Below are 17,260 nucleotides of genomic sequence, written 5' to 3'. Positions count from 1 at the left end.
GTATGGCTCTGTACTTTCAGAAAGGGCAGAACATTTATCTGTGGGAATTACTACATGAGAAGGAAGGGAGGAGTCATCAGTCTCATGTTAAGGGATGAGGAAAATGAGTCACATTTAGTGTCACCTGTCAAGGTCAAAGAGCTGGCAGTAAAAACACCAAAGCTTTAAATTAAAGCCAGGTGCTGCTTACTTGGACATCACAATGTACACCCACCCATTACCCCTTAGAGTTAAATGCCATAATTCTACAAAAGAGTATAATTTTCTCTAGAGTTCTCCAAACATGTGTAACTGTTATGTTGACCGTGTTGGACTCAAGAAAAATATAGGAAAAAGGACTTCATCCTTTTCTACCACTGCTTTTTAAATCTGCCTTGTTGGATCCTTCTTTTCCATTACTGAATACAATCTCCAGCGGATCTGTATGATTTCCATTCACTCTTCAGTTGAACAAATAGTTGTATTTTCCAAGTACATACTAAGAATTCCAGTCTGGGTTAATTATCAAAGCTTCAATCTTTGCTCTCCCTTGACTCATTTTTTTTTGATAAACTACTGTCATTCCATCAGCCCGCGTCATCTTCAAATAACATACAACTCTAAATCTTGCTTCCATTTTGGGCAATCTGGAATACACAATGAGTGATATTTGGGGGATTTTTTTTTTTTTTAGTGCTTCATTTCCAGCTTTACTACTGATAGTAACACAGGAGAGGAAAACATTATTAATGGAAATAGAAACATTTTATATTTCACAAAATGTAGACTATTTTAGTGTGGTACAATTGATAGTATACCTGCTTAGCCATTTCTTTTCTTTTTCTCTCTTCTTTTATCTCTTCTTTCCTTCTTTGAATCTCATGAAGGATTTCACGTTGCTGAAATGAATGACAGTGCATCAAATACCATTCTCTGAAACCCAGACAACATATAAATTCCACAATCACAAAAACTCTTTTGCATTTCTTTTTAAGATTTTATTTAAGGGAGAGAGAGAAAGAGCACGAGCAGGGGGGAGGAGCAGAGGGAGAGAATGACAAATACACTCCATCGCAAGGGTATGACCTGCGCCAAAATCAAGTGAATGACCTGAGCCAAAATCAAGAGTCAGACACCCAACTCACTGAGACACCCAGGCGTCCCCCCAAAACATCTTTTGCATTTCTATGATTCAAGCCCTCCTTCCTAAAAGGCCTGAATACACAGAACCTTATAACAAGCTGTCGTTATGTCGGTTTCATCTGTTCTAATACAACTGTTGCTTCCTTTTAGTAAGGTTTCAGGACTGTATGGGGAGGGGTGCTGACTCCCCACTCTTCATGAGAAACATTCACTACAGCACCATCATGGGCCTCCCTGTTATTCCCAGACCCTCCTCTTTAACATCTGCCTATCTGTAGAGAACATGTACTAGTGTCTGCTCTCTGCTAGAGCATGGGACCAACTTGGTGCAAGCAGGCTGAGCTGTCCCTGGTGCCTGGACCTGGGGTGGCAGTGGCTCAGGAACCATCCCTGCATGCCACGGACTTTTTGCTATTTTCTCTACTTTTCTCAACATAAAATTTTCTAATTTCCATCCATTTGACTCACGTAACTATTGCTCAAGTAGGACTGAATTTAGGTTGGGAAAAATAGTATGTTGGTTTTTTTTTTTAATGAGTCCCCTAAAATTCCAGGTTGTAGATATAAAAACCATTAAGAGACTCACCAAAAACTGCATTAGCAATAATACAAAATGAAAAAAATACTCAAAACTTGAAGGTAAACAGTATACCAAAACAAGATTGATCGCTAAATAGTCACTAATAAAAATGTGCCTTCCTAGAAACAATGAAAATATGGAACTTTAAACCCTATAGAATAACAAGGCTACACAATTAAATAGGAGATGAGAAGTAACAAATGAATGGCAGCCACAAAGAGGTGATAACATGAGCACAAGATGAACAAAATGAAGGGGGAGAAAAAGCAGAACCAAGAGCAAGAACCTAAGAAAAGCATAGTAACAAAACCCTGGAAGTAACTGCAAGAACAGTAACATCTGGGACGCCTGGGTGGCTCAGCGGTTGAGTGTCTGCCCTTGGCTCAGGGCGTGATTCTGGGGTCTCGGGATCGAGTCCCACATTGGGCTCCCTGCATAAAGCCTGCGTCTCCCTCTACCTGTGTCTCTGCCTCTTTCTCTCTCTCTGTTCTTCATGAATAAATAAAATCTTTAAAATTAATTAATTAATTAAAAAAAAAAGAGGGAAGAAAATAGCCTGTAAAGCTCAGTGAATTGTTGCACAGCTTTACAAGCTCAGAAAGACCACAAGAAGTTTGGTTAAATGAACTTTTTTCTTTTCTTTAAAGATCAGGACTAGACTGAGGGTTCTAGAAGCAGCTAGATATTTGTTGGGGAGGAAACCACTTGTCACATTTCTGTTTCTCTTTGGGCTCCTCTCATACACATCTCCAGTTTTTTTTTTTTTCTTTCACACCTCCAGTTCTTGAAGCAAATGCTGAGCACAGCCTAAACAAAGATGAGTGTGTAGGCAGAGATGGAAGTAAACACTGATAGCAGCTCCCGGTCATCTGGGCCCAGTTATCAGTAGTGACAAGGCTCTCACCTCCTGCTCTACCTTCTGCTTGGCCTCCAACAGCCTCCGCTGCTCCTCCTGAGCCCGCCTTTCTAGCATTTCCTCATGGAAAGACTTGGGAGGGGGCTTGTTATGCTCGCTGAGAAATGACTGCACATGGTCGGCCAGTTCAAATATCATCACCTTAATGCATAGAGAAAAATCAACCACAAACGGTCAAATAATGGGAAGATGGAACCCAAGCATGCAGGCAATCAGGGGCCCACTTACAACGATGATGGTCACTTTGATATGACACGTTCTAAATTAGGTGTATGATGCAATCACAGCAGGAAAAAGCTTTTCCAGGCTCACCTCATTGTGCTGCTATCAAGACAAATCACTATCTAGATAAATAAAAAGCTTCTTTTCTTTTACAGTCCTATTCAACTTTATTGGCATTTTCTGTATAATAAATCTGATAAAATTTTTCTGTACAAATAAATCTGATAAAATATTTAACAATGCATAAAAATAAAGTACTTTCCCAGCTAGAGAACCTGTCTACAGAACAATAGCAGAAGGATCACTGCCAGCATGAGGGCTTTCATCCGTCTATACAGCATGCTAAAAACATTCTTTGGGGTATGGAGGCAAATACTTAAAACGCCACATCATCTCCCTGCTAGTAACCGGCCAGTAGGAGGCTGATCAATACTAAGAAAGCATTCCATTTCCACTTAGGGAAGCATTCATGGATACTACCAGAAGAAAAAATATCCCCCTCTCAGACATTGTTTATGTGAACATAGGAGCCACTTTCTTATACCTCCAGGAGTCATGAATCATATCTGGGCTGGTAAAATCATAAAACCAGGGTTTCTGGGACCCTACACTGATTCACTGTCCCAACCCCAAAGAGGTCAAGACTGTCAAGCTTTTTCTGCAGATGATGACCACCACTCTGACATTTCTTTTTCCTCAATTACAGTAGAGCAGTTTAAAAATTCTTATTTCTTAAGGCACTTAAAAAAGGGTGATAACTAGTAATAAAAGTCACTGTACACAATATAAAGTTAGTTCACATGGTGTTCATTCACCTTTCTCTCAAGGAGTAAATGTCAGGACACCAGTTATTATTGGGGGAAGTAATGTATTTTTTTAAAATTATTATTATAACAGAGGCTGTGGCATTCACTGGATATACTTCACTTTACAGTTGACAAATACTAATCTAGAGTCTAAGAGGCATATTCTTCGAAGAAAAGCTCTTTTAGGGACGCCTGGGTGGCTCACCCAGGACGTAATCCTGGAGCCCTGGGGTCGAGTCCCACGTCGGGCTCCTTGCATGGAGCCTGTTTCTCCCTTTGCCTGTGTCTCTGTCTCTCTCTCTGTCTTATGAATAAATAAATAAAGTGTTAAAAAAAATAAAGAAATGAAAAGAAAAGCTCTTTTAAGAAAAGCTGGGGAAAGTAGGCAGTTTCTATTGTATCAAAGAGAAACCACTTGTACACCAGAAAGGGGACAGGAGCCAAGCAGTGGAGAGTTTTTCTTTTGCCAATCAATTTAAATTACTAGCATTTTCTGAACAAAGACTAGATGAAAATAAGAACTACTATCCAAACTGGCTCTCATTCCTCTCTCCCTATATGTCTATACAGCTGTTTGTCCTGCTCCTCTCAGTGCTCTACTCAAATGTGACTTCATCAGAAGCTTCTCCTGACCTATTTATTTATAACAGACATTCCACTATCACCTCACGATACATATCTGTATTAGCCAGCATTTTCCAAAGAAGCAGAACCAATAGTATGGGGTGTCTGTGTGTGTATGTGTGTGTGTACACGTGCACACAGGTGTGTACAGCAAGAGACTGATTTTAAGAAATTGACTTATGCAATTATTATATTATTAATATTATTAGTATTAATTATTATAGAGGCTGAAAAGTCCAAAATCTGTTGTGGGGTAGCAACAGGCAGGAGACCCAGCAGGTATGATCTGACCTGCTTCCAGAAAAGCCAGTCTTTTTCAGTTAAAGCCCTCAAGCAATTGGATGAGGCCCATCCATATTACGGAGGGTAATTTACTTAACTCAAAGTCTACTGATTAAAATGTTAACCTCGGGCAGCCCTGGTGGCACAGCAGTTTAGCGTCGCCTGCAGCCTAGGGCGTGATCCTGGAGACCCTGGATCGAGTCCCACGTCAGGCTCTCTGCATAAATAAATAATCTTTTAAATAAATAAAATGTTAACCTCAAAAAAATTTTTTTAAATAAATAAATGTTAACCTCATCTAAAAAATACCTTCAGAGAAACATCTAGAACAATGTTTGTCCAAATATCTGGGTACCGTGGTCTAGCGAGGTTGACAAATAAAATCAACCATCACAACACCTATTAGAACACAGCTGAAATAAAAAAGTGATAACACCAAACGCTGGCAAGGATGCAGAGAACTCGCATCACTCACATATTGCTGGTGGGAATGTAAGGTGGTACAGCCAATCTGGAAAACTTTGACAGCTGCTTACAAAATTGAAATGCAGCTTTCATATATCGAAACTTGCACTCCTGGGCATTTAACCCAGAAAAAGGAAAAATTATGCTCACATAAAAACCTATAGGTAAATGTTTACAACAACTTTTTTCTTCTTCTTTTTAAGAGAGAATGCGAGGGGAGCACCTGGGTGGCTCAGTGGTTGAGCATCTGCCTTCAGCTCAGGTCGTAATCCTAGAGTTCTGTGATCCAGTCCCACATCAGGCTCCCCACAGGGAAACTATTTCTCTCACTGCCAATGTCTCTGCCTTTCCCTCTGCATCTCTCAAGAATTAATAAATAATCTTTAAAAAAAAAATCAGGTTTGGATGTCCAGTCCAAAGTGTGCCAACATACGGCCAGGTTCACCTGCCTTTTTTTTTTTTTAAGATTTTTATTTATTTAATGGACTCACATGGACTCTTCTCAGAAAAATTCTGAAGAACCAAGGTACCATCCATAGATACTCTACAATGCATCATTCATAAAAACTGTACATTAACAATGTTCTCCTTTGTACACATCAATAGGAAACAAACCATTCTAGTCAAAATTGGGTTTGAGCTGCCACAGAAAAGCCTCCAAGCCTAACAAAAAGCAGAAAGGCAAACACTGGTGACTGGGATGAGATTTCTACCATCCTCTTACAACTCCAGTTGAATGTATCTTACCTCTCCACAATGTTTTTTGGCCACTTTCTCTAGGTGGGATTTTAACAAATGAACACTTTCATTTGATAGACCTTTGGCATTCTTTAACTCTATTTCAGGGACTCTGGAAAAGAAAGAGAAAAAAAGAGTTACTCCAAAAAGTATGACCTCTTTGCATTAATATTTGCTAGATCCAAGCAATGAGCACAGGGATTTCATATAGGCCACTATGCCCCAACAAAATCTTCCTTCATCTCAAAGGACTGCAACTGTATCCCAGCAACTCTGTGGACACAGTGCTTGATGTGGGAGTCACCTGTGGCCCATAGGGGAGAATTACCAGACTTACTAGGCTGATCCCAGCTTGCCCCACAACAATTAACCCAGCTCTTACAGTCCAAGTACCCTGGGCTTACTTGTGTGCTCCAGCATAAAGCAAGACAAGTACAACCAGGCCTGGTGAAGCCTCAGATGGGGCACCAGGGTAGCTCAGTCAGTAGGGCATGTGACTCTTCTTCTCCTCAGGGTTGTGGGTTCCAACCCCATTCCGGGTATAGAGATTACTTAAAAATAAAACCATAGGGCACCTGGGTGGCTCATTGGTTGAGCGTCTGCCTTCGGCTCAGGTTGTGATCCCAGGGTCCTGGGATGGAGCCCTGCATCGGGCTCCCTGCATGGAGCCTGCTTCTCCCTCTGCCTGTGTCTCTGCCTTTCTCTCTGGGTCTCTCATGAATAAATAAATAAAATCTTAAAAAATAAAATAAAGGGATCCCTGGGTGGCGCAGCGGTTTGGCGCCTGCCTTTGGCCCAGGGCGTGATCCTGGAGACCGGGAATCGAATCCCACGTCGGGCTCCCGGTGCATGGAGCCTGCTTCTCCCTCTGCCTATGTCTCTGCCTCTCTCTCTCTCTCTCTCTGTGTGTGTGACTATCATAAATAAATAAAAATTTAAAAAAAAATAAAATAAAATAAAATAAAATATTAAAGAAAAGAAAAACAATGAAGTCTCGGTGATCCATCAAGCATTCCTACCATGTGCCGTGTCACATCACTCCTTCTGATGTCAATGAGGTGGAAATGCTTGCTCATTTACTCATATCTGAATCTACCTGGGTGTGCTCTGCACACTCTGCTATTACAGAGATGCGGAGAACGCTCCTGTTCTCCCTGCCCAGCATAACAGACATTCAACACTCTATTCAAAGTACACAGCCACTCCTCAGGTTCCCCTTGATTCCCAATCAACAGATATCCAGTAACAATTCATCAAATAGGCTTCATTTAATTTTACCGAAGAGATGAGGACTCTACTTCCTACCAAGCATTTCTGAGTAACTGATGGTATTTTTAACTTCAAAAAGGCTTCATGATTCTCATCTCTACATTCTCTCAATGCTTTGGTGTGGTAGATTACTGCAATCATGATCTACTTGGATAGATGGAAATCTGACAGAAAGAAATTTATATATATGAGAAAAATAACAAAAATGCCATACAGCCCTGAGTCTGTGTATGGTCCATCTAACCCAGGACTCTCAGAGGCATTAAGGACTATTTTGCAGAAAAAGAAAGTTTTCCTGTACCATGTCATCTCAAAGAATAAGAATGCTCCTCCAAGTCAAGCTTACGTAATTTATTTTTAATTTAGTAGTCATTATATAGCAAGATTAACAGAATGATGAAAAATCCACCTATAATAAATACTAATTAAACTAAAAACTGTCCAGCTTTCTCTATATGCCATTGTCACAAAATTTATAATTTTATACGCTGATATTATAATGTCTACTTTGTAGCTTTTTACAATAATTTCCATGTTTTTTTTTTAATCATCCTATAATATTTTTATCAATTGGACACATCAAGGTTTATCAGAATGGTCCTCCAGCAAAGTGGTTTACAACCAGGGATGACTGTGCCCCCAGGGGTTACCTGTCAACGTGGAGGGCAGAGAAACTCCACCCCTCTTACCACATTCCTTCCCTTCGCAGCTCTTTATTTGGCTGGTCCTTTGTTTACCTTTATAGTAAGCTGGTAATTTTAAGTAAAGTGCCTTCCTGAGTTCTAGAAGCTATTTTAACACACGATCAAACCTGAGGAGGGGGTTGCAGGAGCCCACATATTCTTGGCCAGGTGATCAAAAATACTGGTATGTGCAACTGGCATTTGAAATTTTGTGGAAATGAGCCCTTAACCCAGGAGATCTGCAGTAACAATGGCTAGTTTGTGTCAAAACTTGATTGAATTGCTAGACCTCCAGCTGTCAGGATAGATACCATCTATTTGGGGGGGGGCGGGGGGAATAAAACCTAAAGAGGTGCTGCCTTATTTTTCTTCCATAAATTTAATTACCCTTTAACCAATTCATTAATTAAATACTCAATACCTACTACATCTATTCTAAGCACAGTGTTAGAGGCAAAGGAGGGTCACTAAATTCAAGAAACTCATCTTAAGGGGCACCTGGATGGGTTAGTCAGTTAAGCATCTGCCTTTGGCTCAGGTCATGATCCCAGAGTCCTGGGATCGAGCCCCCACATCTCATCGGGCTCCTTGTCCAGCGGAGAGTCTGATTCTCCCTCTGCCCTTCACCCAACTTGTGCTCTCTCTCAAATAAATATATATAATTTTTTGTAATTAAAAAAAAAAAAGAAACTCATCTTGCCAATCTGTATTTTCATCTTCTTTATCAGCTGTTAGGATAACAAATTCCAGGGCAGCCCAGGTGGCTCAGCGGTTTAGCGCCGCCTTCAGCCCAGGGTGTGATCCTGGAGACCCGGGATCCAGTCCTATGTCAGGCTCCCTGCATGGAGCCTGCTTCTCCCTCTGCCTGTGTCTCTGCCTCTCTCTCTCTCTCTGTCATGAATAAATAAATAAATAAATAATACTTAAAAAAAAAGGATAACAAATTCCATAGATTTCCCACCCACTCTATAAGGCACAGCTTCCTTTTATTTGCCACTTTTCTTTGCTGGTTCCCTGCACAATTAGCTCAAATGACAAAGTATCATTCAAGCCCATCTGCCTTTCCACGTGGAATGTCTGAGGAAAGATTACATGGGATATACATATACTTCGAAAAGACAATACTTGAAAAAAGAAAAAAAAGACAATACTTGAGCAGTCCCGGTGGCTTAGCGGTTTAGCGCCACCGTCAGCCAGGGGTGTGATCCTGGAGACCTAGGATCGAGTCCCACATCAGGCTCTTTGCATGGAGCCTACTTCTCTCTGCCTGTATTCTCTGCCTCTCTCTCTCTCTCTCTCTCTGTGTCTCTCATGAATAAATAAATAAAATCTTAAAAATTAAAAAAAAAAAAAAGACAATACTTGACTACTGAATGCCAATGCTTTTGTTCTCCCAGTGGTTCTTATCCAGAGGCAGTACACTTTAAGGGGGAATATGAAAATATGTGGGGTTTTATGGTTGTTTCAGTTTGGAGAGCACTCCTAACATCACTGGCTAGGGCTAGGGATGCCACACACCATGCATCATGGGCCAGCCCTGCACAATGGAGACCCATCAGCAGTGCCCCTGGTAATAGTGTAACTCAAATCTCCTTTTTCCTCTAGGAAATAAAACTCCCATTAGCACCAAAAAGCTACTTTGAGTCTTAATGCCAACCATAGCTTAACACTAAGTATACAAGGGCACCTGGGTGGCTCAGTCGATTAAGTCTTGATCTCAGTTCAGGTCTTGATCTCAGGGTTGTGAGATTGAGCCCCAAGTCAGGCTCTATACTGGGTGGGGAGTCTCCTTAAGGATTCTCTCCTTCTGCCCCTCCCACCCCCTAGAAAAAATAGTAAGACACAACTAAGAATACAAGGACTCTACTAGTCCTCATGCCTTTATCCTTTTCTTCTAAGACTGTTCCTCTTCCCAATTTAGGAGGAATTAAACATAAATTAGCACATTAGAGAACGCAAACAATTAGTCATGGAGTAAATATCAGTATCTGAAGTGACTATTTTATAACTATAAGCAGACTTAACATGAGACAGATTCATGAAAATGCCTACTGTTGATGTAGTTTCAATGAAATACAGGTTATAGGAAATGAAATTTTAAGTGGAATGGAGGCAGGAAAGAGAAAATACCATTAATGTCAATCTGTTTCTATATTGTCAAAACAGAGAAGTGCTATCACATGGGAGGTATTTATAAATGTACTCACACATCTGGGTAGGTTGGTGGGCATTTAACCCTCAAATCCACTTGCACGTATACTTCTTCACCAGTTAGGCCCTGAGGGTACAGAACTAAGTTGATTTCAGGGGGCTCGTTGACCTAGAAGAACAGAAGAAAATCTTTTTCCTTTTCTTGGCTGAAGATCCAATTATTAGTAATTAGTATAAAGAGCAGGGACTCCTGGGTGGCTCAGCAGTTGAGCATCTGTCTGCCTTTGGCTCAAGGCGGGATCCTGGAGTCCCAGGATCAAGTCCCGCATTGGGCTTCCTGCAGGGAGCCTGCTTCTCCCTCTGCCTGTGTCTCTGCCTCTCTCTCTCTCTGTGTCTCTCATGAATGAATGAATGAATAAATAAATAAATTAATTAATTAATAATAAATAAATAAATAAATAAGATAAACAGCATCTTAGCTTGAATGTTCTACTTTTTAAATATTACATGTAATTTCATTTTTATACAGGTATTTGGTCTTCTCCTAAAGCACAGTTTAAAAACAAAACCTGCACCACAGAGACTGCATTTTCTTTTTCAAAGTTATCTAAGGAGTAAAGCAACGCCTTCCACGGGCTTCTATTCATTCACACATTACAGAGTACATATCACATGATTATGCATAGGTACCCTTCTAGAGGCTAGGAGTACAGGGGTCAATTTGGACAGACATGGGCCCAACGAGCCAATACGCATGAGAAGAAAAGTGAATATTCTCCATAATGAGTGCTGTAAAAAAAAAAAAAAATCAGGCAGAGTAATGGGACAGAGCATTGAGGGAGATTTTCAGACAGGTGGGTCAGGGGCCTTTTAAGCAGGGGAAACTTCAGTTGAAATTTGAATGCTGAGACAATGACAAGTGAAAGCCTTAACATGGAAATCTAATGCCTCTTCTAAATATGGATATGCTCTCACTCAACTGCTTTTCACCAAACATTAAATACCCCATTTATTGTTCTTCAATTTATCAAATATGCTTTTTCCAAAAGGGGCTTGAGACAGTTTATATTATAATCTATATTATACATCATGAGAGAAGGGAGGCTGAGAGAAGTATTTACTCTCATGGTCCAGGCATTTTACCAGCTCTGCAAGGGTGGGTACTGTGGCTATTTTACAGATAAAGTAGTTCAAGCTCAGAAAGTTTCAGTTTTGGGGCATCTGGGTGGCTCAGTCAGTTAAGTGTCTGCCTTCGGTTCTGGTCATGATCCCAGAGTCCTGGGAGCATCGGGCTCCCTGCTTAGCGTGGAGCCTGCTTCTCCCTCTCCCTCTGTCTCTGCCCCTCCCCCTGCTCGTGCACTCTTGCGCACGCTCTCGCTCTCTCTCAAATAAATAAATATAATCTTAAAAAAAAAAAAGTTTCAGTTTCTTGCCCACAGATCCAACTTTGACTCCCAAACCTGTGTTTTCCTCATCAGCCACTCCATTGTTGAGTGAGTGCCCATCCTGAGCTGCTGTGACTGAGCCTTGACTTTGTCTTAGAACATCCAGGTAGCCAAAAGGGAAATGTGACACTATTTTACATTTCACATAAAAGGAAAAGACAAAAATTCTCAGGTTGTGATCCTGGGGTCCTGGGATTGAGTCCTACATCAGGCTCCCCACAGGAAGCCTGCTTCTCCCTCTGCCTGTGTCTGCCGTTCTCTCTGTGTCTCTCATGAATAAGTAAATAAATCTTTAAAAAAGTTTTTTAGTGGCAAAAAAAAAAATACTGAGCAATACTAAATTCTAACAGATATTTACAACACACAGTACCCTGAATTATACAAAAAACAAAATTCTCATCAACAATGTATATAAAATACATCAGCTCGGTCTTCAAGTGGCTTTACCCTAATGCTTGCTCAAAGCAGCGTGGTAAGGCCCCAGGAAAGCACAATTCTGTGCACGTGGTTAAACGTCCCATGAGCAAGAGGCCTTCCACACACTCATTCACGCTTATGCCTCATACCCACAGTGACGGCCCAGGGCTGTCAGGAACTGTGAGCACAGTGAAGTGAGAAAATAGACGTGGTTCCAGCTGCCATGGAACTTCCAGTCCAAACAATAAACACATAAGTTTGAGTTCAAAAAGTGCTACTAAGTGCGCCTGAGTGGCTTGGTCAGTTGAGTGGCTCATGTCATGATCCCAGGGTCCCGGGTTGGTCCTGAGATCAAGCCCCGCGTCAGTCTTCTTGCTGGGCAGGGAGCCTGCTTTTCCCTCTCCCTCTGCCTGCCACCCCCCCTGCTTGTGTGTCCTCTGTCTCTCTCTGTCAAATAAATAAATAGAATCAAGAAAGAGAAAGAAAGAAAGAAAGAAAGAAAGAAAGAAAGAAAGAAAGAAAGAAAGAAAGAAAGAGAAAGAAAGAAAGAAAGAAAGAAAGAAAGAAAGAAAGAAAAGAAAAGAAAGAAAGAAAGAAAGAAAGAAAGAAAGAAAGAAAGAAAGAAAGAAAGAAAGAAAAAGTGCTACTAAAGAGAAGACATGACGGCCTCAAAGGGTAATGGAACTGGCCGCAGCAAAATATGCCACTTTGTTATAAGGATTATTTTGAGTTAAGAGTACTTGAAAATACAAGGTGCAAAAAGGGCCTTCTGACCTCCTCTTTCCTTCTTGAAAACAGGACATAAAACACCCATGTGAAAGATGCACTCCTACACTGGAATGAACAAAAGAATCTTTTCATCAAAGACAGAACATCGAGGCCAAGACAATTCTGTACAAACAGAACTTGGTATAATAACCTTTACCTTTCCCTCAGCCTCCCCATATGTTAGCTACTTTTCAACAATTGCTTCTTTTTGTTCAACACACCATGTAAACAGTTAGGCCTGGCCATTTCTTTGGGTCTTCATTTCCCTATGGGGTTTCCAATGTGCAGGTAAAAATCTGTATGCTATTCTCCCTGTGTCACTTTAATTCTCAGACCTGGCCAGAGACTCTAAGAGGACAAAAATCAAGTCCTATCTCCCTCATTAGAGAATGAGTGGCAGTGGGGGTGAGGGAACATACTTGGACTTGGTCATCGGGAAGACCTATCTGCATACACTGTGCTTAAGCTGAGACAAGCCAGAGAGACAGAGCATTCCAGAGGAGGGAAGAGCATGTAAAGAGGTTCAAAGAGGGGCACCGGGGTGGCTCAGTGGTTGAGCATCTGCCTTTGGCTCAGGTCCTGATCCCAGGGTCCTGGGATCAAGTCCCACATCAGGCTCCCTGCAGGGATCCTGCTTCTCCCCCTGCTTATGTCTCTGCCTCTCTGTGTGTGTCTCTCATAAATAAATAAAATCTTTAAAAAATTTATCTTATACTAATACACCTTCACTTATAAATTATTCTGCCTTTCATTTTCTCACTTGATTGCCCACCAGCGAAAACTTTTTTTCACAACAACCAATGATGGGGCACCTGGGTGGCTCAGTGGATTGAGTGACCAATTCTTGATTTCAGCTCAGGTCATGATCTCAGGGTCCTGGGATACAGCCCTGCAGAGAATATGCTTGAGAAATTTCTCTGCCTCTTTCTGCCCCTCCCCATGTACACAGGCGTTCATGCTCTTTCTCTCTCTCTCTAATAAATAAATCTTAAAAGAAAAAAAAACACAATGAGAATACCGTTCTAAATCCACAATGAGGGGCGCCTGGGTGGCTCAGTGGCTGAGTGTCTGCCTTCGGCCCAGGGAGTGATCCCAGGGTCCCAGGATCAAGTCCCACATCGGGCTCCCATTCAGGAGCCTACCTCTCCCTCTGCCTGTGTCTCTGTCTCTCATGAATAAATAAAACTTAAAAAAAAAAAAAAATCCACAATGACTGAGAGTTTAAAAGAGGCAAAAGGAAGAAGAAGGTAAGAAAATAAGGAGAAACGCCATACGGATGGTTTTCTTCAAGTAAAATCCTAAAGACCAGATAAGCCCAATGTGAAAAAGATTAAGTCAAACTGTTACAATGCAAGCACACCACCCAGGAATTAATAGCAGATCTTTTGTTTTTGAAGCAACAAAGTTAAAGCAGTCCTCTATAGCTGCAAGGAGCAAGAATTATGTAAATGTAAGTAGACCTAAAATTATCAGCAAGCCATGTAAGTAGAAACCACGAATATAAACCAAAGCATAGGTCTTTCCTGGGCCCAGGATGGAAATGAACTTGTAACAGATAACATACACCACACGAAATGAGTTATCCCTGCAGTGGCAAGACAGCAAATCTGGTTTAACATTCCCTTTTGTCCTTATGTGGGAAGTGCAAAGCGCATCTGAAGGTAAGCAGCTCTCACGGGAAATGGTACAGAAAGCCCTTCACTATATGTCCAGAGTCATGGGAACAGGATCAAGCTTCAGAAAAAAGAGGCCTATTGGAGGATTACATATTTTGAATATATTCTGTACTAAAGAGAATGCTTAATAAAACACAATGAATCCAGTTAAGGATTGCTGACAAGCCTCAGGGAAGGCCTCTAGGCCAGTCTGGAGACCATGAGGGGGAACGTCAGTAAGCAGAACACTGGAGTCTAAAGAAGTAGTAAGGGACACCTGGGTGGCTCAGTGGTTAAGCATCCGGCTTTGGCTCAGGTCGTGATCCTGGAGTCCTGGGATCGAGTCCCACATCAGGCTCCCTTCATGGAGCCTGCTTCTCCCTCTGCCTATGTCTCTGCCTCTCTCTCTGTGTCTCTCATGAATAAATAAAATAAAATCTTTAAAAAAAAAAATAAAGAAGTAGTAAGCAGCCTGCCACCACTCCTGGGCTGGACCAGCCATGTAAAACCGTGTAGGTCTAGCATTCCAGTTATTTCCACAACATATCAACACTAGCAGGGCAGAAGTGACAATAGTAACAAGCCCAGGTCATACCAAAAGAACCTTCGAGGAAAGGAGTTTTGAAGCAAAGTGAAGAGATTCCTGGATGCATAAATGTTGCAGCTTTAAGAGATGCATAAGCCCAGTGATGGTAACTTGGAAGAAGGAACAAAGTCAAGGCCTCTGAGGAATGACAAGAACCTAACAACTGGGCAGCCCCGGTAGCGCAGCGGTTTGGTGCCACCTGCAGCCCGGGGCGTGATCCTGGAGATCCGGGATCGAGTCCCACGTCGGGCTCCCTGCATGGAGCCTGCTTGTGTCTCTGCCTCTCTCTCGGTCTCTCTGTGTTGCTCATGAATAAATAAATAAAATCTTAAAAAAAAAAAAAAAAAGAACCTAACAACTTGTCTGGATCTGAGTATGAAGTGAAAGCAACTCAAAGAACAGCACTCTGAAGAACTAGGTGTCTGCTACTTTCAAGGCCTTTATTTTTGGCTGACAATTTAACTGGACCAGAATGATATTTTTCTCCATAGTGTATAAACTTCAGGATATTTCTCAGCAGACTATTAATTATTCCCCCAATATCCATTCTCCCCTTACTTCTTGGCAACGGAACCCCTGATTTTTTAGCTGGATATAATACCTTTGCAGGTGACTGTGGCCAGTGAGTTAATTCCTGGCTAATAAGATTAAAGTACTAGGGGCACCTGGGTGACACAGTCGATTGAGCATCTGACTCTTGATTTCAGCTCAGATCGTGATCTCGGGGTCATAGGATGGAGCCCTGCGTCAGGCTCCATGCCCAGCATGGATGGAGTCTGATTGTCCCTCTCCCTACCCCCTGCTTACTCTTGCAAGCACACACACTCTCTCTCTCTCATAAATGAATAAAAAAGATGAAAGAACTAACACAACTTCTTCATCCCTTTCTCCTTCCTGTTGCCTGGAATGCAGATATAAAGTTGGAGTTCAGGTAGCCACATTGGACCATAAAGGGCACACTGAGGATGGTGGAAGAGCAATATAGCAAAAGCCCTATACCCCAGACTTTTGCATGCAGAAAAAATGAACTCTGTTGTCTTTTTTTTTTCAATTGTTCTATGGGTTTCTTTTATTTTCTTAATTTATTTATTTAAAGATTTTATTTATTTATTCATGAGAGACACAGAGAGAGAGGCAGAGACACAGGCAGAAGGAGAAGCAGGCTCCATGCACAGAGCCCGATGTGGGACTCGATCCCAGTTCCTGGGATCACACCCTGAGCAGAAGGCAGATGCTCAACCACTGAGCCACCCCAGGCTCTCCTGTTGTTAAGTCTCCTATAATACGTAGCCAAACTTAATACTAACTTAATACAAACTTAATATAGGCACACTGGGGAAAAAAAAGAACACTCAAGAAATAGTGACTTTAGGGATAAGAGTAGAATATTTGCCAGGCTTTCCTTGAGCAAACTGAGGGGCTTCTCAACAAGAGGCTTTAATGGAAGCCATGTGTAGGATATCATGCATTAGTTCACATTAGGGCACTCAAGGAACCCTGACGTTGAACAGGACCTGACTCAAAATGATGTCAACAGGTAGGATGTGCTGGGGAGTGGAGTGGGTAGGGCCTCCTTCATGTGTTCAGAAGACAAATGGTCATTAGAACAGTATTGATAAAATTCTCTGACTTAATCTGTAAAAGGAAATAATTAGTTCCTGGAATACCTATCTACAGGCAAGTACATACAAAGTAGGGCATAACCAAGACATTTTGAGATCACTAAAGGAGACGAAAACACAATGCAGAATGTATCAGATACAAAATACACAAACTATAAAATATACATTAAAAAAATTTTTTTTGAAGTCTGAAATGCAAGTGATATGAAAGCAGCATAAAAAGAATGGTGAGGAAGGATGCTTGGTGGCTCAGTGGTTGAGTGTCTGCCTTTGGCTCAGGTTGTGATCCTGGGGTCCTAGGATCAAATCCCACATCAGGCTCCCCACAGGGAGCCTGCTTCTCCCTCTGCCTGTGTCTCTGACTCCCTCTCTGTGTCTCTCATGAATAAATAAAATATTAAAAAAAAAAAAGAATGATGAGAGGGTCATAGATTACTACAATAAGATATGAACTATATGTACTTCTTCTTGGGATCATGAAGCTGGATACTCTCTTGGACTGTTATAAAATAGCCAAACTCCTCCTCAAACATAACACAAAAGAGAAAAGGTGATGTAAACTCAATTTTAAAAAGTAAGAGAGGTAATGCTCATTTGGACTCATTGAAACAACACAAACATTCGCTGAATCTTCAAGAAACAAAACCCAAGAATCTTAAAATACCTCAAAGGATTGGAAGGCTGACTTGAGGACCTCTTCCCAGCACAATGCACACCTCCCAGGGAAGACCCCAGCAGCTGTCAGATATCCCTACTGGTCAGTCTGAAGCTGCTTTTCTCTGGACACTTCATAATACTCAGGCCCAATGAAATAAACTGGTTTAAGAATGTGTCTCACTGTTAAAAGTACTAGAGTAAAAAATAAGGACTCTTAAAAATTGAGAATTTTGGGGGGGCTTGGGTCAGTGG

General features: G+C 41.4%; 1 protein-coding gene across 6 annotated transcripts in view; it reads right to left on the bottom strand.

Moving 5' to 3' along the window:
• The window catches only part of EIF2AK4 (eukaryotic translation initiation factor 2 alpha kinase 4), a 103,078-nt gene that overhangs the window by 77,495 nt on the left and 8,323 nt on the right, over positions 1-17,260 (bottom strand). For 3 of the 6 annotated variants that reach the window (XR_007407431.1, XM_025473228.3, XM_025473226.2), the window contains exons 2-5: positions 9,915-10,027; positions 5,765-5,867; positions 2,607-2,759; positions 798-878 (exon numbers count right to left, since the gene is read on the bottom strand). Coding sequence is in view for 3 of the 6 variants with exons in the window: in XM_025473228.3 (XP_025329013.1) it covers positions 798-878; positions 2,607-2,759; positions 5,765-5,867; positions 9,915-10,027 (450 nt within the window). In the remaining 3 variants the exon portion in view is untranslated. Of the gene's footprint in view, positions 1-479; positions 598-797; positions 879-2,606; positions 2,760-5,764; positions 5,868-9,914; positions 10,028-17,260 lie in introns of those variants that run through there. The other 3 variants (XM_025473227.3, XM_049104364.1, XM_049104365.1) reach the window with 3 other exon arrangements.

This window comes from Canis lupus, chromosome 30, assembly GCF_003254725.2.
Source record: "Canis lupus dingo isolate Sandy chromosome 30, ASM325472v2, whole genome shotgun sequence".
NCBI lineage: Eukaryota > Metazoa > Chordata > Mammalia > Carnivora > Canidae > Canis > Canis lupus.
Note: the sequence above shows the minus strand (reverse complement) of the source record. Positions and strands in the feature narration are given on the sequence as shown.